At 43.9% G+C, this 25,337-nt stretch overlaps 1 protein-coding gene and 1 long non-coding RNA gene across 8 annotated transcripts in view; one reads left to right on the top strand and one right to left on the bottom strand.

Moving 5' to 3' along the window:
* Positions 1-24,838, bottom strand: part of LOC109445605 (uncharacterized) — a 47,869-nt gene extending 23,031 nt beyond the window's left edge. For 4 of the 7 annotated variants that reach the window (XR_012495094.1, XR_012495091.1, XR_002137058.2 and 1 more), the window contains exons 1-5: positions 7,246-7,482; positions 4,583-5,645; positions 3,474-3,547; positions 1,519-1,647; positions 19-119 (exon numbers count right to left, since the gene is read on the bottom strand). This is a non-coding gene — a long non-coding RNA (uncharacterized LOC109445605). Of the gene's footprint in view, positions 1-18; positions 120-1,518; positions 1,648-3,473; positions 3,548-4,582; positions 5,646-7,245; positions 7,483-12,087; positions 14,018-14,635; positions 14,735-15,399; positions 15,576-21,054; positions 21,163-24,656 lie in introns of those variants that run through there. The other 3 variants (XR_012495092.1, XR_012495093.1, XR_012495095.1) reach the window with 3 other exon arrangements.
* TMEM174 (transmembrane protein 174) lies at positions 10,799-12,113 on the top strand. Its single transcript, XM_019728108.2, has 2 exons — positions 10,799-11,542; positions 11,715-12,113. Exons 1-2 carry the CDS (start codon positions 10,917-10,919, stop codon positions 11,818-11,820), a joined length of 732 nt encoding a protein of 243 aa, XP_019583667.1. The 5' UTR covers positions 10,799-10,916; the 3' UTR covers positions 11,821-12,113.
* Positions 24,839-25,337: the final 499 nt, after the last annotated feature.

Here is a 25,337-nt window from a genome sequence, read left to right as displayed (position 1 = left end):
AAATTGTTATTTACTTACCCTAGGAGAAGTCTGTCCTATGTTGGGATCCCCAGAAACAGCCTTAGACAGGGGATTCTTGTCCGTGTGGTATGTTGAGAAAGTGCTCTCAGGAGAAAAGCCTTCAGGAAAGAAGCAGGGAGGGGGGCACAGGACGCTAAGCCAGGACGCAGCTCAGCTGGAGCCCAGTGCCAGCCTGCGCCCACAGAGTACTGGAGCATGAGTTGTGCCACCGAGTTAGTACTCTGTGAAGCAAGGAGGCTGGCCTGTTGTACCCCTATGTCAGCTTGACTCTGGTTGGGGGTTTTCTTGGGGGTGGGTGTACTCCTCTGGGAGAAAAGGCTCCCATTGGCCGAGGGCAGTTCTCTGGATTTGGGACAGCTGTGATCCATTAGCAGCCCAGCTGGAGCATGGTCACCAGGGTTTGGGTAAGGAAATCCAGGCCGGGATTCTCAGTTCATTTAGCACTCCTCTCTGATGGTCCACAGGAGCTCTCCTCCTCTAGTCTCCCTGTCTCGTCCCTATTTTCTCCCTCTCAGCCAGCCCTACAGGGTCCCAGTTCCAGCCAACTGGTTCCACGAGTGGTGCCACTGTAAGGGCCACAGGGAATTCATGCAGCTGGTGACCCCATATGGCTCAGGTTAAGTTCTATGGAGAGGCACACCCACAGAGAAACAAACATTTCATCCACTAATACTATTCACCTTTCCCAGTGTAACTCTGAAGTGTCCTTCAGCTAAAACAGATCTTTCCCAGCAGTGGTGAGGAGGATGGGGAGTGCAGGGAACAAAGGATGCCAGCAAATTTCTACTGTCACCCATGTAAAGATGCTACTTAGAACTTCCTCTACTGCAACCGTGTGACACTGGCTAGGGTTCAATCTAAGCTGCTATAACAAACAGACCCCAACGTGTTCATTGAACAAGACAGATGTGTATTTGTCTCTCACAAAACAGCCTGGAGATAGGCAGCTGTGGGCTAGAGAGGTGGCTCTGTTCTACGAGGTGCTCCAGGGACCAGGGACAAGAACGAATCTGTACTGTCACATTATTATCCTCAATATGAAGCTTCATCGCACAGGCTGTGAAAGTTGCCTCAGCTCTTACTGCCGTATCTGCACTGCAGCCAGGGAAGGGGGAAAGGGTCAGAGGGGCTCACTTCTTTTATATGTTTAGTTGTTTGTTCATTCATATTGTGGTAAAATACACATAACATAAAACTTACCATTTTGACCATTTTAAGTGTACAGTTCAGTGACATTAAGTATATTCACATTGTTGTGCAACTGTCACCACTGTCCATCTATAGACCTTTGTTTATTTCTTTTAAGGGCATTATCCAGAAGTGGCATATATCATTCCACTCACTTCCCACTAGCCAGAAATTAGTCATATGGCTACACTTATGTGAAAGGGAGATTGGGAAGAAATGTATTCTCTATCCAGGCAATTATGTGCCCAGCTGAAACTCGAAACTTCCCTCGATAAAGGAAAATGTGCAGGCCTAATCTCCCCACTCTACCTTCTTCTATCCTCTGTTCCTTTGAGTCTCTGTTCCTTTGCCCATTTGTACAGTCTTGTGTTTGGTCTATTGTCTGTATGCTCGTCGTGCATCTGCTGGCATCAAGGCTGGTGCCTGGGGTTCTGATGCCTAGAAAACAGAGAAAACAGCTGCTTTTAATTGCTGGTAGTGGGCCATGAATTTTCCTGAAAGGTTGAGTTGAGATCAATTCTTGTGAATAAAAATAATTTTCTTTAACTTATTTGAAATACCTGCTTATATAAAAGAATATTTTTATAAATCATTTGGTGAAACAAGTAATTGTTTTTAAGATATCAGCCACTCTAATCTGGCTTTCATGTAAACATGGAGTCAATTCCTAGCTTGGTGTGGGGCTGCCTACTGCACTTAGCTGGGTCCTTTTGGTCCTGCTACGGCAGCCATGATTCTGAAGAGAGATCAGGCCACAGGTTTTTATCACTTCTCAAGGCCAGCTGCTCCTGGTATCTACTGCTGTATAAAAATCACCCCCAAACTTAGTGGCTTAAAGCAACAACAATCATCTTGTTATCTCCTATAAACTATGGGTCTATGGTTTCGGAATCAAGGGAGGGCTTAGCTGGTCACTTCTAGCTCAAGGTCTCTGAAGCAGTTGTAATCACATACTGGCTGGAGTTGGAAGAGAGGAGGGCTGAAGCATCTGGAAGCTGGCCAAGCATCTCTCACCTCATGTAGCCTTAGGACATCTCCATGTGGAACTGCTAGGAGTTCCTCACACCGTGGCTGCCCCAGGCAGTCAGACAGCTCACATGGTGACTAAAGGCATCCAGAGCGAGTGCTCCAGTGAACAATGCAAGGTGTGTTTGATGACAGCCTCAGAGGCCACACAGCGTTCCTTCTACTGTACTCTACGAGATAGTCGCAAAAGCCCACCAGTTCAATGGTAGAGGAAGTAGACCCCACCTCTTAATGAGAGCAGTGTCAAAGTAACCATGTAAGAAGAGAATGAGCAATGTTGTCACGGCTATCTTTGGGAAAATCAATCTGCCACACCAGCTTTGGCTGATTAAGAGCTTCATGAGCTCCAGAAGATGTGAGGTGGGAGTCCATAAGAATTCTTCTTGGGTGTTCCAACTTGAAATTTGTAGGTGTCCTAGATTTTGCTTATTTCTTTTTAATTTGAAAGATAAGCAACACTGGTCTGGAGAGAACTAGTTTTAATACAGAAGAGTCTTCTGCTATAGCAGTCTCCTTGGCAAGGAAAGCAGAAGCAGCAGCAACAGCAAACAGAAGCATCTGGAAAGAGTCTCCACAAGGATCTGCAATTGGCCACGGTGGTTTTCAAGGAAGAAGCTACTGGAAGTCAGTTTTCCTAAAATATAATTGGTGTCCTCTACTTGCTCATCGTTTCTGCTCTTAAGTTTTGTTTACATGTGACTAACTTAACCATGGCAGCTCCTCAACTCTCCTTTCTACATCATGGCACTTCTGGTTCAGCCAATGGCCTCCATCTTTTAGTCTCCCAGTTTCTAATAGAGAATCTGATTTCCCAAGCTGTGGTTTTCAACCTGGCCACACAGGTCACAAGTCCCTTCCTGATAGAGTGACCAACTTCTCCTCGTTGCCTCTGTACTTTTCCAGTGTTAGCACTGAAAGTCATGCATCCTGGAAACCCCCTCAGTCCCAGGCAAACCAACATGGTTGGCCACTCTGCCCCCTATCTGTGGAAGGGCTGCTCTTGTATCAGATGCCCACCTCAAGAGGAGGAAGGCTGGGTCAGCTGGTATCCAGCAGGCCCACTATCTTTGAGCAGCATGGGTCGCTTCTCTGAGGAGTTGGGCCATCAGTGATCAACCTCTCTAGTTAAAACTATACCTGGATGAATTTCTCATTAGAAGGGAAGGAATGAGGTATTGTAAGTATATGTGAAGCAATTTGATGTAGTAGAAAGAGCAGTGCAGCAGGAGTCAAAATACCTGGTTTCTGCCACTGAGTGGCAATAAAACCCCAGAGCCAAAGAATTCATCTTCCAGAGCCTCAGTTTCCCCACCTGTAAAATGAAAGAATTAAACTAGGGCTTGTTTCCTTTCTTGCCTTTTATTTTGGAATTTCATTCTAGAGAGTAGAATTACTCCTATTCCTCAAGACAAGGTCTGCTATTATCATTGTTAGAGGAAGTTTCTGCCCTTCCTTCAGCTCCCCTCTCTCACCCTCCTACCCTTCCTCCTCACTTCCTGCTTTTACTAAGCACCATTTAAAAATTATCTCCATGGGTGCTAGGTGTTGGTCTGTAAGGCTCCTTCCATGGTAACATATTATGGTATGAACATTGTTTAATATTGCAGAATGCTCTGTTATCCAGAGTTCTAGCTACCTGGAATCAAATTATTGGTGGGCTTTCTAGAGTGGCAGAGAGGAGAAGAAAGTATCTTTAATCACCCCCCCCCCCAATTGTATAACTTTGGTCTGCACGAAGCAGACCAAATGAATTAATATGTAGACCATGTTAATGGGGAATAAATGAAGTGTTGGATGGCAAGAGCAGTTATGAATGCGTCTTTGGGCCTCTGACTCTCTGAACTATGAAGCCTTCCCCAAACTTCCCAGATCTGCGGTCCTATGAGCTCTCACTGGAGGAACTTACCTTCTGCATGAAACTGGTGGACATTTTTCTAGGGGAGGTGGGAAGAAGGGTTTCCTGGCTCTGGCTCTTCTTTCATCAAGTACAGAAAAGTATGGCAGATGCCTAAGACCTCCGCCAGAGGTGGACCTCAAATAATGCGTAAATCTGTAAGTTCTAACTCTTCTTCCCCAGGCAGAAGAGGACCCAGCCAGCGTTCCACCCAGAGAGTTCCTGTGGTTATTAGTGGTTATTAGCAGAGCTGAGCTGCTCTCCTGGTGGCATTGAGGCTAAAGGAGCCATGTGGTGTCTGGGAATGGGCTGCAGGTGGGGAGCAGCTGTGGGGATTGGCCCCTCATGTTACTGCCTGCCTACGCCTGGTAGAATGGATTCCATTTCAGGCAGCAGCGATTCACACTGGGTGGCCTTGGCCTTCCCTCCCACGTCAGTGCCACCGAAAACTACCCAGAAGGCTGAGAATAGCGTAGCTCCCCTTGGAAGAAACAGGCCCTGCTGAACAGCATCTCTTCTCTCCCAGGCTTGCTGCTCAACGAGGTCTTAGTCTCCATTCAGGTCTCTCAGCAAACTCAGGCAAGATCCTGGAAAGTTTGTAGTGGGTGGCCACGTAGTGTAGTCACAGCGGGAACCTGCCCCTGTGGAGAACAACCTTGAGCCATATCCCCCCGATGAATAAGCAACAATGAGTGGACAGAACCATAATTGCAGGAGAGATATGCGAGCCCAGGGAAAGTTTTTAAAGTCAAGCATGAACATTAGTTAAATGAGCTTGCCTATAGTTAACTTTTCCTCCCTATCATAATAAAATACACTCTCATTGGCAGAGATTTAAGATGCTAATAAGACATGCAATGCACGAAGTAGCATGTAGGTCCATGGCACAGGCGCAGGGAAGGACCCACCTCAACATGCTTTGGGGAGGGAAAAAAGAAAGAGGAAGGAGTAGCCCCGAACCCCAAGAGCCCATGAAGCCGCTGTGCCTGTAAACCTCAGGGAGCCGTATCCATGCTTCCCTGGAGAGTGCTCCCTTGGTGCACCAAGCTTTCACTTTAATAAACCTTTCTCTCTGCAAAGCTGTTTTGCCCACTCTCTTGGTTTCTAGTCTGACAGCGGCAAGGACCCCTGCACCTGTAACAGGTTGGTGAAGCCCGTGAAGTTATGGTGGGCGTGAGTGGAGGGGGGCTTTAGGTTCCCCCAAGTGGCACACTTTCTCACTTGGTCTTTATACAAAGGTATCTCTTGGCTCTATTCCAGGCCTTAACTATTTCTGCTCCTTTGAAGATGCAAAACAACGACAACAAAATACGAAAAATAAAATAAGCATATAAACACATGCGCGCGCGCACACACGGCCTACTGTTTGTAGCCCTCTCTCCACATCTTGGCTGATTCTGCATTAAAATATGTGGTTTCCATCTTGTGTTCCTTTAGTTCCTCAGAGGAGGGGATAAATGCAGTTACACACTTTATGTAAGTGTCTTCCTTTGCAGTGATAGGACTTCAGTTGACCCTAAGAATCAGAGAAAGTTCACCTTGGCCTTCATGCCTCATAGCCGTCATCCTCAGTATCCATGCAATGGATTCAGGGCCTCCTGACAAGGGCCTGGGTGCTCCAGCCCTACCAGGGACCCTCCTCAAGTAGCCAAGGAGAAAGCTTAAAGAAACAGAGCAAATAAAATAATTATAGCTAATACTCACTGAGCTTACTATGCTATGTGCTCTCTCTGTATTATCTCACTTGATCTTCATATTCTTATGAAGGAGGCTCTCTCTGTATAAGGAGGCACTATTATTTTTATAAATGAGGAAACTCTGGCTCAAAGAGTCAAAGCAGCAACCCAGCTACACAGCTAGTAATTGGTAGAGCCAGGATTTGATCGCAGGAAAGATTTCAAAGCCTGAGCTGTCAACCACCACATATGTGTAAACACACACACACACAATGGTGCGTACATGTACCCTTTGGTTTATACAGTGTAATCATTTGTATAGTACTCACAGGATCATAGGTGGTTGGGAGTGGAAACCGCCCTGGAGATCTCCTACCTAACTCCTTCCCCTACTTTGGATTTCCACAAAAAAGAACACTGGGGACTTGCCTTAGAGAAATAGCTCTCGATTGAGCAAGCATCAGAATCACCCGGTTAAAACACAGATCTCTGGACCCAAAGCACAGAGCATCTAATTCAGTAGGTCTGGGGTGAGACTCCAAATTTGCACTTCTGACCCAGTCCCAGGGGATGCTGATGGTCCTGGGACCTCACCGTGAGAACCACTGCAGTGGAGTAAGTTGGATGTGTTAAGGCCCATAAGACCCACTGCAGTTACGTAAACTGTTTCAGCAGTGCTGATGAAGCCCAGACAAACACATTCCCAGTAGGGTCATTCTTATCTGAGTCACTTGTTCTTCAATAACTCTCTTTGGCTCTCAGCAACAGAATAGAATGCGGTGGGCGGAATGCTAAAAAAGCCCTCCTCCAAAAAAAGATCCCATATCCCTTAGTCTCCCAGAACCTGCGAATGTGATAAGAATATCATTCCTGTGAGTGTCTTATATTATATGGCACAGCTGACCTTAGAAAGGGATTCTATGGGTGGGTATAATTTAATCACATGGGTCCTTAAAAGCAGCGCACGTTCTATGGCTGTCGCAGCAGAAGAACAGGGAAGAAGAAGATAGAATGGGAAGGCAAGGAGATGTGAAGTCTGGGGATGACTAGATGTTCTACAGCTGCTTTGAAGGTGGAGAAGGCCACAGAGGAGGAAAGTAGGTCATGCTAGAAGCAGAAGTAACCTCTGGCAAGGAAACAGGCCCTCACTCCTGCATCTACACGGGGATGAATGTGCCAGCAACCTGAGTGAGCCTGGGAACAAATTCTCCCCTAGAGCCTCCAGGTAAGACTGATGTCTGACCTACAGAACTAACTGTGAGCTACTAAATCAGGGCCATTGTAAGCCTCTGTTTGTGCTTATGCCACAGTAGAAATCAAATGCACAAGTACAAAAATATCTGAGTTCCAAAGGGAACTACTGCCCAACACAGACCCCCATGCCCCACCTCCCCATCCAGAAGATCTTCAGACCACAAGCTCGGCCCCCGGGAAGCTCACCTTGTTGTTTGCGGAAAACGTCAGTGGCTGTGACCTAAATTCCAACTCCATCAAGGTAACATTCATTTTAGCTGGAAAACAAAAAGCTAAAGGTTATCCAAGAGAACACCTGGAGAACCACCTGCCACAGCAACCCTCTGCAGACACAGCCTGGCTCAAGACCACAGGCAGAGAACACTGGTCAGCGAGCATGTGTCCTTCATGGAAGAGCAGTTTGAAAACAGTTTAAGAAAACAGATTGTCCTCCTGCACTGCTACGCAGTCAGATAACATAATTTCCTGTTGCTGAGATTAATCATCTATAGAATTGGTTAGATGATTACCACCTGGTTATTGGGAAGCTCAAGCAAGAGGCTGGGATAAATGTGCAGAATCCATACAGCAATGATCCCCACCCCCTCCAATATTCTTGTAACAAAGTAAAATGTGTGGGGACAGTTTTGGTTTTCAACATCACCATGGTATAGCTATGATTGCACAGCTATGGCTCAAGCACCATGGCTTTTTATTGTAAAAGGTGAATATAACTATCTGTCGCCATAATCAGACACAATTCAAGTAAATGAAACAGGTTAGCAGTGGGTAATCCCTATTGAGATTTCCTCCAAACAGCCTCCTCCGACTAACCTATAGACACCCCACACTCATTAAAGTGCAGATTCATCTTTCAGGGTTGAGGTTACACATCTGGTCCATTCAGAACACTTAGCTATGCATCAATCCTCTCTTCACAAGTCCTATAGGGGTGCAGTCGAGTAGCATATGTGGTCTTGTTCATGTTCCCTGCAAGTCTGCGACCTTGGCCCTCTGAAGGCACAGAGCTGGTCAGGGCATGGCTTTCAGACCCTAGCCACCCCTCCACATGACAGTGCCTGCTTTTGCTGCTCTAGCCCTAACGACCAGCCATGTCATGTTGGAAGTACCTGCCTTGTGTGGGACATCAGGGCCAGTCTAGCTCCTGGATTTCTGAGGAGGGTCAGGAGCTGTGCTTTCTGATCCCCTTTTCCTCTCATAGCTATAGGATGCAGAATTGAGCCCACGGACCAGTTGCCTTGAGAACCCAATAATGCCCTCCAGACCTTTTCTGACTGTGTTGATTTTCTCATGATTGTGGGATGATGGGGGCCAGTGACAGGGTCCTACGGTGCTGAGCAGAGCCGCCTGCCCCCTTCCTACTGTTTCTTTCTTCTACCCCCACCCTTTCTACTGTGTCTCCCCCTCCCACAGTGAGCCGGGTGTTAGGGAAGCCAAACAGTGTCATTTCTACCCAAATGTTTGGGAAGAAATTCTTTCTGAATTTTGGAAATGTTGAATGGTTTTGAGACACATTATTTGAAAATGTAATTAGCAGACTGCTGTTTTTTCACGTTGCTCAAGCTCATGGCTTTGTTTTATTTTATTTTGCTTTTTATGTGCTGTGAGTGGTTGAAATATGTGGTACTTTTTGTTACTAGAGAACTGGTGGTATTTCATCTGTGGTCAAATCAAAGTGAATATGGCCCAGACTGCTGTGAAAACAGATTATACGGCAGGATCACGGTCTGAGCAGCTGGATGTTTGAAAGATGAATTTGTCACTTTACCAAACTTTTTGAAAAAGGCATTTGATCACACACATCACACACACACACACACACACACACACACACACACACACACGCATACATATCTTCCACAAAGCAATTTACTTCCCACCATGATGTATTCTATCAAATGTTTTGCGAATATACGACCATGCTAGTTGCACTTCCCACAAAAATTCTCTGATAAGCTCTGAAAACCTTTTTGTGGTTTTAGTGTCACTTTTCATTCATTCATCTCTTTGAACTGTAATCATTTCAAAATTACAATTTTTAACTAGGAATGTGGATTGGTGGTTAAAAACAGGAGGTTTGATGTGTAAGTCTGAAAAACAGTGAAAATATACAAGAAACTCAGGAAAATTCAGAAGTGGACATTATTGATGACCGTGACAGAGTAGGTCTCATCAAGAACTTGCCAGCAAATAAGAATGAGGTTATTAACCAAGCATGAGTGAATGAGGATACGGTATGGTTGAACTAAAATCTTGGGACACACTTGGATGTCCACATGGACAAAAAGGAAAACCGCATCACAGACTCAACAGTGAAAAGTCCATATTCCTTTGTGGAAGACTGCATTTTCCAGTGAGCAGCAATATCTCCTATCGCACATGTTCTTCTTTACAGTGACCTTGATATTCTTCCCATAGAGAGGAAGAATCGAATTCCCTTCCTTTTGTATCTGGGTTGGCTTAGTGACTTGCTTGAGCAATAGAATGAAACGGGGCAGACCACTCTGATTGCAACACACTCCATCCTTGCTGCTCCAGGACACGCCCAGGAAGATAAATTGCAGGGTCATCTGCTTGCCTTTCCATCCGGTCAGCAGTGAACTTGGCAATTACAGGTTTTGTCCTGTAGTAGGGAGAGGCATTTCGGTGGGGGAAGAGTCCCTCAGTCTCCCGGGAGCACTTGGAATCAACTTGGAGGAGGGTGTCCAAAGATTCCTGATGGCAAGAGCCACCTGGAGCACTTATCCTCCCTTGGAAATTTGGTTCTGTTGCTCTGAGTTTTGAGCTCAGATTGTGCCTTTTAAAAAAGGGGCCTGGATGATTTTTATCATCAGGGAAATTTGGGAAGCCCTGACTTAGGGCAAGAGGGCAACTCTTTTCCTTCTGCTCAATGCTGTGAAAGGGACCTGATATAATATTTAACCACGGAACACAGATGTCTGTTTGCACAAGATCTGTCTGGGAAAAAAGAAGGCGACTATTCTGTGGGGGCAGAAATTTGTGGGGTTGCTTTGAAGAAGCTCTGTAGTTACGAATGACAGATAATGTCATTGAAGTTGGAGCTTTCTTCTCTACATCAGCTTGGGTTTGGTTGCAAAACACAGCAGGCCTGAAAATGCAGCTGTTTACTTCACCTTGGAGACCGGGGACTAGGCTGCCACCTCAGAGGGAGGGTCTGGAGCACATTTCTCCCCGAGACACCAGGTCACGCCTGATCTCATTCAACCTCTGCCAGGGATGTGGGACGTGGGAGGGTCTCCTGTGGTGTCCTTCCTGTCCCACAGCTGGAATTATTCCCCAAATGCTGAAAGCAAAGGCACATAGGAAGTGAGAAGGAATACACACAGTCAAGAAAGAGGTGTCTGCCCATTTCTAATGAGCTGACCCAGCAGGATAGTTGGGTTAGGTGTCTGAGCATACGGTCAACACATCAAAGGCCACAGCATAACCAGAGGTCCCGGCGTCGCTCTGCCATTTCTACAATCCTGGTTTTGGTAAGATGCTAACAGAGCCTTGGAACAGGGCCTTAAATGTCCAGAGAAGCACCTCCTAGCACATAAGGTAGCTCACTCAACGCTTTTGAATGAGCAAATGAAAATGTGAGTGAGACAGAGCTTGTCATTGAATTGCAGAACAGAGACCTGCGATTGTTGACACTATATGAGAAAGCCTCCAGTGTCATTTCTCAGACCTTTATTCTTCTAAACAAAGTTCAGGCCTCTGCATGTTCTACTCTGTTAACCACAGAAGCCCAAAGTTCTTCCATAACTAATCTGAACCTGTGATTCCCTTGCTCTGTTCTTAGGAGCTCTCACAACCCTTTTCCCTTCTAAGAAGCAGGTGGTTGCGTGAGGACGATGGAGCAGGGCAGCAACCGCTTGGAGGACTTCCCTCTCAACGTGTTTTCCGTCCCTCCTTATACACCCAGTACGGCGGACATCCAGGTGTCCGACGATGACAAGGCAGGGGCCACCTTACTCTTCTCAGGCATCTTCCTGGGACTGGTGGGGATCACGTTCACCGTTATGGGCTGGATCAAATACCAAGGGGTCTCCCACTTTGAATGGACCCAGCTCCTTGGGCCCATCCTGCTGTCAGTCGGGGTGACATTCATCCTGATTGCCGTGTGCAAGTTCAAAATGCTCTCCTGTCAGTTGTGCAAAGACAGTGAGGAAAGGGTCCTGGACTCGGAGCAGGTGGCAGGAGGACAATCGTTTGTTTTCACTGGTATCAACCAACCCATCACCTTCCACGGGGCTACTGTGGTGCAGTATATTCCTCCTCCTTATGGCTCTCAAGAGCCCACGGGGATAAACACTTCCTACCTGCAGCCAATGGTGAACCCTTGTGGTCTCACACTGTCTGGAGCAGCCGTGGCTGCCGTACCAAGCCCTCCTCAGTACTGCACCATCTACCCTCCAGAGAACGCTGCCTTTGTTGACGACCAGGACGACCCTTCCTTCGTGGATGGTGGAAATGACAGGTATGGTGTGTGCGGTGGGGATACTCCCCTTCCAGCTGTCACAGTCATGGTCTGTAAGGAAGGTGACAGGCGAATACAAATCTCTGTGCAGCCTGTTGCCAGGTTGGTGTCATTGGTTCTGGGAGTGGTGCTGTGGGCTGTAACACATCTGTGTTTTCTACTCATCTTTCAGGTCCAGCCCTGAGGTTGAGCAGCTAGAAGAGACACAGCTGGGAGATGAGGACTCTGCCTGCTTCTCTCCTCCCCCCTATGAGGAAATATTCTGCCTCCCTCGCTAGAGACTATGATGCTGAGGGGAAAGTATTTAAGTTATTGTTGCTGACAAATGAAGTGCTCTATGCTATGACCTTCAGAAGTTAGACAGCAGAGCAGCCCAGGCTGCCTGGCAGATACCATTCAAAGGGGAGGGTGGGGGGTTGTGGGAAGTAAAATGTCTCAGATGGGTAAAAATTAGGCTGGGGTGGACAAATTCCTTTCTGGTACAGCTAGAAATCTCCCACATGCAGTTCAGGGGCAGGAATCTCACCTGTTTATCCAACACCCACCTCTTTCCTACAGGAAGGCATTGGTGTCTCAATTTTAACTCCAGCAGCCAAGGGAAAAATCACTACTGCTGGGACTTAGGGAGTTTCCATAGTCATGAGAGTGCGGGTTAGGAAGGAAGCAGAGGCGAGGAAACAGGTCCAAGTGGAGATTTCCCGGTGCCTGTTCTGTCCCCAAAGTGGATGTGCTTATCCCAAACAACTTGGTTACCATCTGGTGTCCCTTGAGGCATCTGGATATCTCAAAGGCTGTAAAAATAAGTAAGTAAAACAAATAAATAAATGAAATGAAATAAAGGATATCTCCTGTTAGAATATTAGACAGCTGGCAAAACTGTACAAAATAAATGATAACAGGACAATGGTGTCATGAAACCCTTAAGTTATCACTGAGTCACAGTGACTCTTGGCTGCTAATGTCCTTAACAGCAAGGTCGAAGCTTGACGTGTCCACCCCAGGTTGGGACCTGTGCTGAGCACAAACTACCTGGGCCCAGTGGTCAACAGGACCTGGGGACTTCTCTAAGCACCCATTGATGAGTTCTGTTGCATTAGAATAGAGCTGCCGGGTCAACACCTGGAAAATTGTGAATCATGGAAAAAATCTTTATGGCCAAGACAAGCTCACCTTCTTTATAAAAAAAACACACAAAAAACTTGGCTCCCTTCATTTCCCTGGATCTGGACTGTGTAATAAACAACCAGAACAGATTCACAGACTTTGGAAGAGACAGTTAAAACCATCAGGTTTTCAAAGAAAATATTTTCCTTAGGCTACAAAGTAAGGCCATTCAAGGTAAGGGAGGCTTACGAAAAGCAAGACAGGACTTAACAATTCTTTAAAGTTTTGATACAATGCTTATATATGGAGTGACTTTTACTGATTTTTACCAGAAATATCTAGTTTTCCAGGGATATGATTAATATAAGCTTGGTATGTTAATGTGAGCTGTAGTATATCTCAGGAACAAAAGGTTTTCATATGAGAATTCATTGTCATGTTTGATGATAGAAGGTGATGGAAAAATATAATTCAGTTTACAAAGACTAGCTTTAATCTCAACATATTCGTGGAATACCTAATTCCTAGCTGAGGGCAATTGGCTCTGGGGAGGAAGTTGGGTGACAGGGACAGGGTTGAGCATCACCAGTGTCCTACCAGCAGTGACACTTGGAGCCCTGCGTGCTTGCCTCCCTCCCCCCTTTCCCTCCTCATCCTCATCTACCCCAGGACTTTCTGTTCCTGCATTTGGATTATAATGAGCGCCAAGGGAAGCTCAAATTGAAAAAGACGTTAGGAAAGGGTATCATGGCATGGAAGCTGGGAGGGTAGGACAACCCCTTTGTCTGAGGGACGCTGGGAGTCCCATAAGCAGGGAAGTGGTCTTGGGGAGTTTTTAGTTCCAGGCAGCAGTGTCATTCGGCACCAATTGTCCCTGTTCCAAGACAGAGAAAAAGTGCTAACTGTAGAAGTAATTGATGCTTCTGAAGACAGTGCGTCAGAGTTAACAGCTTCAGGAGCTCAAGGTGGGAGGCCAGCCTGTGACAGTCGGGGGGTCGGAAAATGGGAATTTGTTCATTTACTCAACATTTATTGATTGAGCATCGACTCTGTGTAGGACTGGGGCCATCAAGTGGGTACATAACAGTGAAAAACCAAACCAACAGAAGAGCAGATATGGCTCTGCACTTGTGGAGCTTCTAGTCTACAGGGGGAGACAGATACTGATCGCTTCTTCTCTGACACCAGTGAGGGGTCCTGGGGCTTTAAGAGGGGTTTGGACTGTCAGGAGAGTCATAAGGGCTTGCCTGGGGGGAGTGAAGTCAGGGCCCTTGCTGCCTGTAACTCCAGGAAGCAGTGTTCACATGAATAGTCGGGTGACTGGTGTCGTTCAGCCTCTGTGGGTTGTCCTGGGAGCTGCATAGCTGACCCCTATATAAAGAAGAGCAGGGAGACGCCTGGCAAATCCCCTGAGTGGGAGGCAGTATTAGGAGACACCGTGCAGGCTGTATACACCTTTACTTTCACTGCTGCTACAACTCTCAAACAGCTGTCTGCCTGTACCACCTCTCTTGATTCAAGACAACCTCACAATGCTCTCTTTCTGTCTTTATTTGGGGGTTGTGGGTGCTAACATGACGGGAAGCACACTGAGTGGCCCCTGGACTGATATCCGGTCTTTGCTTGGTCTCTTTGACCAGCAAGGACCCATTCCTGGCAGAGTTTCTGGCTTGTCATCCAAATGCGTGCCTTTTCTCATTCTCTCTCTATTTTATCATAGATGAATAAAGAACTGTGATCTGGGGATAGTGAATTGAGTCCATCTGGCCCCAGCCATGATAGCCTCCCTGAGGTTATCAGTGAAGGAAGTGGCCTGCTTTTGAGCATGTGCTCAAAGGCTCAGTGTCTGGGCCAGCCTTGTACAACATTTTAGTATGTCTTTGCAGAGCAATTAGGAAGCCATTAAAGTGTTTTAATGAGATATGCGATCTGATGCTGAATACCTACCATTAGGGCAAGACCCAGAGGCACATAGGGCATAATACTGACCTTGCTGGCAAAGCAGATCTAAGTGACCAGAACCAGGAGACATCCCTCTCCTCCACCTGCAGCCATCCTGGGCCGTGCAGGTAGGCAAGCTCTGGCCATCTACATGGAACCCCAGATAAACAAAAAGTTCTCGTTAATCAAAGCAGACAAGTTTCTTAAGAACTTAACATCTCCTGCGAGCCCAGTTGGGCTCCTTTTGTCTGGAGAGACGGAAGACAGCTGACACTCTTGGTGAGGCAGAGACGGGATCATCCAGGCCTGGGGAATGATACCCAGACACCAAAGGGAAAAAGCTTTCACAAAGCTCTTAGTACTTCTTTCTTCCTGTGGGCCAGTGGAGGGGCTGATCTCTTTCTTATGCAACGTGAACCTGCACTCACTGTCTTTGGCAGAGCTCTGGGAGGCGTCTGTCTTGCAGGGGTGGAGAGTTTCCCAGAGACTGCAGCCCAGTTCTCTTTTGCTTCAGTGAGCCAGGCACAGGGCTGAGCTTCAAATGCACCACATGGCTCTGTGCTGTGACACCAGCCCTTTCAGTGCTCTCCCCACTTTTCTGAGCAGTAAGTATAAAAATAAAGCCTCTTGTTTGTGAAGAGCTGGCCCTGGGTGTCTGTTTTCAGCTTCTGACCTCTGAGTCTCCTCCCCGGCCTTGTTTACTGTAAGATGAGTGGAGTAGGTTTGCGATGAAGCCCCACACCCCTGGGCAGCTGGTGTTTCTCCTCCACCAGAAACTGCTCACGGTAACTGTGGGGTAGATGCCTCCTTACCAACTGAGAGGAGAGAGATTCCTGCACACGTCAGGGAGGCGACTGCGGCTTAGTTCTCAGTAGTGTCCCCACCTGTCAGAAACCAGGGCGCTGTCTGCAGAGACTGAAGCTCCCACCATGGGGCATTCACCAAAGGTCTCATTCAGAACCCTCTACACAACCCACACTCTCTGTTCCTGTTGAGTAAAAATATGAAATGAATAAATGAGAACTTTTCACATAGATGATAACCAGTCTAGCTCAACTTAGCTGTTTTGTTATTTTCTATATTATGAAAAATGTCAAACAAGTATAAGAAATTTTGTATAAATTTCAAACAACTACAAAATTTCAAGCAAATACATGATACTTTATGTAGCCATCACCAAACTCAACTCATGGCCAATCTTGTTTCTTCTATACTCCCAAACACAGTGCCCCAACTGGAGTTTTAAAAAGTTTGAAAAAGCAAATCTAAACTGTCATTTTATCCTAAAATATTTCATTGTGTATTTTTAAAAGACAAAGACTCAAAAATTACAAAACTATTATTACACCTAAAAAAGTATGATCATTTTTTTAATGTCATCAAATATCTAGTCAGTGTTCAACTTCCCCCAATTTTCTCTCTATTGCTTATTTTAGTTTTTCCTCCTTGTTTTGTTTAAATTAAGATCCAAATGAGATTAGCTTTTTGCTAAATGCATCCTAACGTTCTAGCTACACTATACTATATTCGGGAGGTACACAGTTGGCAAACTATTTATGGTAGCAGGTTCATATTTATTAAATTTCACTTTCCAAACAAAAATGTTTTTCAAGATTTTTCACTTCATATTTCCTTCTCTGTCAGTTCCCTGAAACGCTAGGACTCCTCGGGAATTAGAAACATTTTTTTCTATTTTTAGCATAGTATGAGAGATTTTTCTAAACACAAGCCTAGAAAAAAAAAAGTGCATGAAAAACACTCATAAATGAGTATTTAATTGAGAAATATCTGTTGCAGAATAATTTCAAGAGTATCAGAAAACGCTGACAACCTTTAGCATTTTTGGCTTGGCCAGTAAAACGTTTTAGAAAAAAAAAAGTTATTTCCTTCAGGGATCAGAAAAACTCCTCTGAACATTTCAAGGTGGGAACCAGAGTCTCCTCCTTAAGAAATAAAGGGCAAAGCCTCCTGCTCTATATGAAAATATTACCTGATATAATTCTCAGAGGTCATCGACTATGAGCCTCTTACCAATGAGTTCTCAATTCTCCTCAAATTAAATGAATATATTTTTTGCACATGCCTACAACTCTCCCTTTAAAGGTGAATATGCATAAGTGTGTGTGTGTGTGTGTGTGTGTGTGTGTGTTCCCATACTCTTAGTATAGAATGTGATTTATGGATTTCTTGTCCACTTACTGCTTGTAAATCATCAAGAGTTTTATGTCCAAGCAGTCAGCAGTTGGTTATAAAATCAACAGAGAGCTGTACTAAATAAACCTTTACTGGATTGCTCTTAAGAATTGATGACAAATCAGAAAGTGAAGACAACTCCCCAGGACTGATTCTCACCTGCCTCTGGGACACCGCGAAGGTCTCAGATATGGGAATTTTATTTGTCTTGAACTTTTAGGAAGATTGATAACCAGAAGAACTGGGAAGGAAATCCGTTTTCTAGGTTTCAGAAGTTTTCTTATAACAAAAAACTTGTCCTCCAGCACAAAACCTATACATGTGTAAATCACAGACACAGATATGTGTGCTGGAATTTGTGCTTACACACAGGGGCTGAAAATGAAACTGAAGTAAGAAGATCTTTTCCTGTTTAACCTTCCCTTTCAATAGCTTAAAAGAACACATTTTTTAAACAGGGGATGTCTGTATGTATTCTTTTATAACACATAAGAACTGGTAATATTCATTCCTGGGGCAGAGGATGGGAGGTTTATTTTTCACTTTACTCCATGCTAATTAATGATTTATTTTTGATCATGTTCATCTATTACCTATTCATAAAATTATTTTTAGAATAGAGGAAGAAGACAAGGAAATGATCTTATGCCATATACTTTTACTGCTATCATCTTCTTGGTCCCAGAGTAAATAATGTTCATGGCCACTGCTGCTTATGTATGTAGCAGATAAATACACATAGGACACACAGATACTAGTGTGGTAGGTATACATACTCGTACATCTATGTGAACAGAAATACACTGTAATATGAATAACACTTTTACATGGATACATGCATATGAGGTCTCTGGGGGAGAGAACAGAGCTTTCATCATGTATGTAAGATTTTTCACATATACAGAGGGTGCCAAAAATATGTATACACATTTTAAGAAAGGAAAACTGTATAAAAATTGTAATAATATATACCGATAACAAAAGATGAATGCAAGTCACGTTTGACTTCTGCAATTACAAGAGGTGCTCAAAGTGGTTACCATCAGCATCCAGACACTTCTGATTACGGCAAACTATTGCTTGAGCAACATTGACCAAAGTGTCCACTTGTATACATGTTTTTGGCACCCCTGGTATAGCTGAAGTCCTCTGCTGGCTAATGTGTGACACTAGGTAAACCCTAACAAATATCAGCTTAACAGCAGCACACAACAGATTCATAAATCAGATTCCATGGGGTTCTTTCTTTGACAGTTTTTTTCTCAGCCCAGCCTCCACCTTCATACCTGGAAAACTGTTCACAGCAAACGGCAATTTGCTTACCAAAGAGGTATCATCTTTGTATCTTCAGACACGAGACTGAAAGAACCTAAGTAAACTGGTTCCTCATCAGAAGGAGCTGCAGGGATTAACTTCACACTGTTTCCACTCGGACGGGTGTGAGAGGGAACCAGTGTCCCTTTCCCACTGGTTCTTCCTGTTCTTGGGCTGGGCCTCCTCCTCCTGGGCCTCTGGGGCTCACCGACCCCACGTCAGTCAGGAAGGAGCCCTGATCCCTCAAGGGCCAGAGCAAGAGCCACAAAAACATGCTTGGAATTTTTCAGAAGGAAATTAGATCGCAAAGGCAAAACAAAAGGCTTTGTCTACAAACCTTAAAGTGGACAGGTTTAGACTACCATGTTTCCCCGAAAATTAGACCTTGCCGGACCATCAGCATTAATGCGTCTTTTGGAGCAAAAATTAATATAAGACCTGGTATTATATTATATTATATCTGGTCTTAGATATTATCTTATTTAAGACCCAGTCTTATATTATGTTAAAATCAGACTGTGTCATATTAATTTTTGCTCCAAAAGATGTATTAGAGCTGATGGTCCAGCTAGGTCTTATTTTTGGGGAAACATGGTAGAGTGTGTCTGTATCCTGGTAGGCCACTGGGAACTCACCTGTGGGGGTTACTTTTCTGGTCCCTGTGCTCAAGTGACAGACACCCTGACTTCCCAGCTTACTCTGTGGTCCTTGAAGGCCTGTGGCAGGAGGCACTGTGGTAATTCAGATTTGTGTATTTGGCAGATCTTTTCTCAGAACTGAACAAAGTTAGCCTGTCGCTTCAAGGAAAATAACCAACAGTATTTGTTGCCAATGATAACATTCAACGTTTCAGGTGAAAATTAGAATTTTTGAAAACTTATGTTTGTCATCATGAGCTTGACAACTTCCCCAAAAGTGTACTTTTCTTTTGAGATCTGTAGTGATATTTAACTTGATTTTTAAAAATTTATATAATAAAGTGTGTCAACATTTGAAAGGTTTGCATAACTCAGTGAACAAATATTTTCCACATGACCACTACATGGTATTACAGAATCATACACAGGTAAAAAAATGCATTCACTGTACAAGATAGACCAATGGATTTTTATGTAACAGAGTACAAAATACTCATTGACATAATTTCAGATTTCACACTACAACTAGCCTTTAAGAAACTACTATGTGAGTTTTGGTGTAGCATCAAAGAATAATACCCATAATTATCTGAAAAGCTTTTAAAATATTTCTATATTTTCCAAGTATATATCTATGTGAGACCAGATTCTCTCTATATTGCAACAGATTAAATGCAGGAGCAGATATAAGAGTCTGGCTGTGTTCTGTTAAGTTAAATATTAAAGAAGTTTGCAAAAATAGAAAATGATAACACTCTTCTTGGTTTCTTTTCCCCCTTTGGGAAATATGTTATTTAACATGCAAATGATTTATAATTGTAACTTTATTTTTAAAAATTTTGGGAGGCCTTGGAGCTGTTTTTTTCCTCCAGTTTTATTGAGGTATAGTTGACAAATAAAATTATAAGATATTTAAAGTATATAATGAATACATATTTTATTTGGTTTTAATTTCTAATATGTAAAATACTAATAAATATTTCTCACATAAAAAATAGTTATTTGGATTTCTCAATAAATTGCAAGGGTATAAAGGATTTCCAAGACCAAAAAGGTTGAGAACTGCTGGCTTATATTAGTAAGAGAGAAGAGGGGCGACAATGTGCCCAGTTAAAAGACTACATTTCCCAGCCTCTTTTGCAGCTAAACTTGGCGATGTGATTAAGTGGGATCATTGGATTTAAGCAGAAGTTTTCAAAAGGGGCTTCCTGAAAGACTACCTGGAGAAGAGATAGCTGGGAGGAATTCCTTTTTTTGACTTTCTGCTTTTCCTCATTCTTGAAGATTACAACTTGTAGGTGATTGCAGCAGCCCCAGCAGCCATTTTGAACCCTGAGGTGACCTCGAGAATTGAGGCTACATGTTACAAAGATACAAGAAGGCTGGGTCCTTAGTGACTGTGATGCTGCTTGACTGCCAACTCCAAACTTCTTTTAAATGAGAGAGAAATAAACTTTTACATTTGTGTAAGCCACTATTATTTCGGTTTTCCTACTACATGTGGCAGAACCTAGTTCTGTTTCCATTAAGTGTGACAATGTGCTAAGACAAGCCACAAAAGACCCAGCTTTATATGGATTATATAATTATTTCACATGTATTTCTAAGATTGGGTTTTATTCCCACATCAACCATTGTCTTAGAGTGTAATGTTGAAAAAAACATTATTCGTGGTTAGTATTACAGGAACTCAAAAATTTGTTCAAATCTTTGAGCAGCAAAAGTTTAGGAAGCCCATCCCATTGAAAGGAAGTGAGCCCGGCACTGGGTATCCGTGCACTCAGAGCCCTTGTGGTCCATGGCGGGAATCCCCTCACTCCAGGGCCTAGCATTGCTCTCACAGCTCTGCTGCAGGCCCAACATTAGGATAACAGACTATTCCCAGTATGGAGAGAGAAGCAGACAGCTGTCACTTAATTAGTATTTCCAGGGCAGTACTTAAAATTCTCTTGAGTAAATTTTATTGTCACTCACACTCATTGAACCAGAATGGCCTAAATAAACAAAGAGGCTTCCTTCTCCCCTCTCCTTAATTTTGATGGGTTGACATATCTCATTCCCCCAATTAGCCATGTCAGTTGTTGAGTGCTCTTTCATGCTACACTATCAACATAGTAACTGGATAAATTTGAAAACATAGTTGTATGAGGCCAACAAACCTTGTCTCTGGAACTACCTGAAACTAAAATCCTCTAAACAAAGGTAACTTTCTGTGGAAGTTCAAGTAGTCCCTTCCCTCCTGTTACAGAGTCTATTACCATTTACTGGGGGAAACATAGGTGGGGGCTAGATGAAGGAGAGATACACAGAAGACTTACTCACAAAGGCCAGCAGATTCCAGAAGAGACAGCATATTTGGGGTGAGCAAATCTCTCCCAGGCTCCTTGGGTTTGGGATGGATCAGGCCAGACTTGACCACTGAAGAGCCTGCTGAGGATTAAACATGAAAATATTGGTGACTAAAAACTGCAAATGTCACAGAGCTGTAGTTATTAATTGATGCTCCTCTGATAGGGAAAGCAGGTTCAAGCAAAAACATAGGTGGAATTAGAATACTGACTCTGCCACTTATTAGCTGGGTGACTTTAGGCAAGTTGCTTAACATTGCTGAGCACAAGAAATAGTTACATACATTTTTTTCAAATAATGCTGTTCACTATACTAGATGTACCAACATATGCAAAAATGTACTAGCATAGTTTGAGAGATGACTTTTCTGTTAATTTTACCCTACTATAATCTATCATTTACAACTAATTTGTTTTCATGTAAGGAAAAACTCCAAATAACTCTCACTTAAACAAGATAAATTTATTTCTCTCACACATATTAAAAGTTTAGAGGTAGGTAGGACAGGGATGATTCCTCTGTTATCAGTGGCCCAGACTCCTATCTTTCAGCCATCTTTATTCGGCACCTGGCTTTTCCTCTTCAAAGTCATCTCATGGTCCAAGATGGCTCCTGAAACTCCATCCCTGTCCTACCTACCTCTAAACATACTACCTTGTTTCCCTGAAAAGAAGACCTAGCCGGACAATCAGCTCTAATGCATCTTTTGGAGCAAAAATTAGTATAAGACCCCATCTTATACTATATTACATTGTATAGGACCGGGTCTTATAGTAAAATAAGACCCGGTCTTATATTAATTTTTGCTCCAAAAGATGCATTAGAACTGATTGTCCAGCTAGGTCTTATTTTTGGGGTAACATGATAGAAGGCAGAAGGAAAAGGAAGGAAGGAAGGAAGGAAGGAAGGAAGGAAGGAAGGAAGGAAGGAAGGAAGGAAGGAAGGGAGAGAAGAAATAAGGGCACACCTCACACCTGATTCAACTCTTTTAAAGAAACGCTTCCTGGAAGTTCCACGTTATACTTCTACTTCTACCTCATCGACCAGAATTAGGTCCTATAGTCATATCAAACTGCAAAGGAGTCTGGGAAATGTAGTTGCTTTTGTTACTGTTGTTCTAGGTATTACAAAGGGAAAAGAGTAGAATAGATGTTGGGTAAGCAACTAGCAGCCTCTTCCATACTTGGTTCTCTTTCTCACTTGGGTCTAGATTCAAATGTCTGCTCAAGAATTTGGAATTTTTTATTTTTTATGTATTTATTTTTTTAGGAGGGCACAGCTCACAATGGCCCATGTGGGGATCAAACTGGCAACCTTGGTGTTATTAGCACCATACTTTAACCAACTGAGCTAACTGGCTACCCTGAATTTGGAACTTTTTTAGAAAATGTTTGTTTTGAATCCCTCTGATGAACCAAAAAATACTAACTTTGAAATACCAAGTATAAATTTACATGCCAGATGTAAGTTTTCAGCCAAAGAAGCTTGACTTGTAATTTTAGAGTGATGGATGCATTCATCAGCGGGGAGCATCAGTGAGTTACAGAGCATAAGTTGTAAAATAGGCAAGCTTTTGACTGAACCACGACATCATGGACTTGCTTGTGTCACATATTTGTCTCATTTTTCTGGTTGGTTTTCTGTGGGATTTTTGGTCTCCCCTATCTTCCCATTTGAAAGACATTAGTTGTTATGGAAATGGTGACATTAAATTCATAAGGCAGGATTTGATGGTATTGACACATGCAAAACAAAGTAAGTTCATTCCAGAAGCTATGATTTAATAAGTTTGAATTGTTTAGAATTTAACTTACTCCCTAGGTTTGGGGTGGAGGAAGGGGGAGAGTGTGGGAAGCCAGACACCTTTGGGAGCTGCCATAACTTCTTTGGGGCATTGGAGTTATATTTAGTGCAATCAAGTTGCTAATTCAGTAAAAACCGCACAGTTCCCTTGTGGCCTGAGAAAGTAAAATGCAGCTGCTAATGGTGGCTGATTTATAACCAAGGAATGACCTAGGCACCAGGGGAAATGAGCCAGATTCTTCCGAGAGCCTAAATCACTCTCTCGGCGAGGCGATCAAAACAGCATGTTCACCCTGGGCAGAGCACCAGAGCTGGGCAGCCTCCAAAACCAGGCTTGAAAACTTCCCAGTTTTCAGCAGGATTAGACCCCTGCCTCTCCCTCATCCCTCAGATGGATGTAGGAGGTGTCAGAGAGCCTGCAAAGGCTCAGGGGTCAGTACCTATACTCTCAACCTCAAGTCCAACCTTAGGGAAAATACGACTCAAAAGGCAGAGAAGTATGTCTTTAGTCTGTGGTCTCTCCTACTAGCAATTTCATGTCACAGACGATCGTGTACGAAGAGTGGGCGGGGGCAACGAGAAGGGCTAGCCGGCTGTATACCACATATCCCCAGCGGAAACCATCAACAGAACAGTCTCAGTCAATGGTTCTCAAACATGACTGATTATTAGAATCACCTGGGCAGCTTGAAAAATCCCAATTCCCAGGCTGTACCTCAGACCAGTTAAGTCAGACTCTCTGGAGGAGGGACCACGACATCAATAACGTTTCAAGTCCCTCAAGGGATTCTAATGTGCAGCCAAGTTTAAGAACCAGTGGTCTGACTCATAGACTTTGATGTGAATGGCTCCCCCTGCAGCTGTGCTGGGGACAACTTGCACAGACATGTGTCATAGTCCTTGGCTGGGGTGGAGAAGCAGTGGTGTCAGAGGACAGTAGGGAGACGGATGTGCCTTCCAGACAGAAAATTACTCCAAAGGAAAACTAGAAATTGGACCTCAAAGCAGCAAGCTGTGACTGGGGTGAAAAAATTCAGGCAGTGTATGATTTGGGGTTCCTGAACAATTTATACATCTCCAAATTTCACTTTTAATTTGCCCCAAATTCCAGAGCTTCACTTCTTGGATATTTTTCTAAGTCATTCATTCTGACAATTAAGTTCGTGAACTTGTTGCAATGCTGTTGCTAATCTTTTTTTATATCAGAGGGATTATTCATTATGAATTTGTACCAACTGGACAAACAGTTAACCAAGCTTACCATTTGGAAGTGCTGAAAAGGCTGCATGAAAAAGTTAGACGACCTACTCTTGCATCATGACAATGCACCAGTTCACATGGCCCTGTCTATGAGGGAGTTTTTAGCCAGTAAACAAATCACTGTATTGGAACACCCTCCCTACTCGCCTGATCTGGCCCCCAATGACTTCTTTCTTTACCAGAAGATAAAGGAAATATCGAAAGAAAGACATTTTGATGACATTCAGGACATCAAGGGTAATATAGTGACAGCACTGATGGCCATTCCAAAAAAAAAAGAGTTCCAAAATTGCTTTGAAGAGTGGGTTAGGTGCTGGCATCAGTGCATAGCTTCCCAAGGGGAGTACTTTGAAGGTGACCATAATAATATTCAGCAATTAGATATGTAGCACTTTTTCTAGGATGAGTTCGAGAACTTAATTGTCAGACCTTGTACGTAATTAAAACAGCAACCCCACTCAAGTATCACTTCAGACTTTGCAAAGCACTTTTCCCCTACCCATCATCCTTACCAGGTTGTACAACTCATAAAGACTCTGCCTCCATCTGGGGAGTCCAAATCCTTTTCCCTCTCAGATCCAGATGTCATTAGAACCGGAGGGTTAGTTTCCCATGTATAGTTTCTGCTGGGAATTTTTTTTCTCTTTTTGTCTTCTCTGAGTTTTCAATTCCTGTGGAGTTAGAAAATAGAGTTTAAGGGCAAAATCAGCATTTGTGATGTAGCGTCATCCTCGACAAACTTCAACCTCAAGCTGTGTCCCAAGATCAAATGGCCCTCCCCACCCCCCACCAAAGACCCAGTGTTTGGAACCAGGGAGCTACTCAATGATGCTTAGAGGAACGTGTGCATGGGTAAATGATACAGGCGCAAACCCTGTTGGAGGCGGTAGGTGAGAACGAAGGTTCTGGGTCTGGAGAAAAATGGAACATGCTGGAACATATTAAATGGTATAAATTTGGCTGGGGGTTCTTCTGACTTTAGTCTTCCCTCAGCCTTGTCAAAAGCAACAGACAAAGGGGCCTCCTACACTGTCTTGGTTAGGCAGTGTGCAGGCCCAGGTCACGGTCCTGGTCCTCTGGTGGCCCTCATGTTCACCTGCAGTCACCAGGTTTCTGGCTTGCATGCAGTAGAGCACAGCAGTCAAGAGCTACTTCTGCAGCCAAAGGACTCAGCCCCTTACTGGCTGAGTGAC

This window comes from Rhinolophus sinicus, linkage group LG03, assembly GCF_036562045.2.
Source record: "Rhinolophus sinicus isolate RSC01 linkage group LG03, ASM3656204v1, whole genome shotgun sequence".
NCBI lineage: Eukaryota > Metazoa > Chordata > Mammalia > Chiroptera > Rhinolophidae > Rhinolophus > Rhinolophus sinicus.
Note: the sequence above shows the minus strand (reverse complement) of the source record. Positions and strands in the feature narration are given on the sequence as shown.

Coding starts and splice junctions, on each gene's coding strand:
- TMEM174 (XM_019728108.2), top strand. CDS start 10,917: ATGGAGCAGGGCAGCAACCGCTTGGAGGACTTCCCTCTCAACGTGTTT. Junction 11,543..11,714: donor GTGGATGGTGGAAATGACAG/GTATGGTGTGTG, acceptor CTCATCTTTCAG/GTCCAGCCCTGAGGTTGAGC.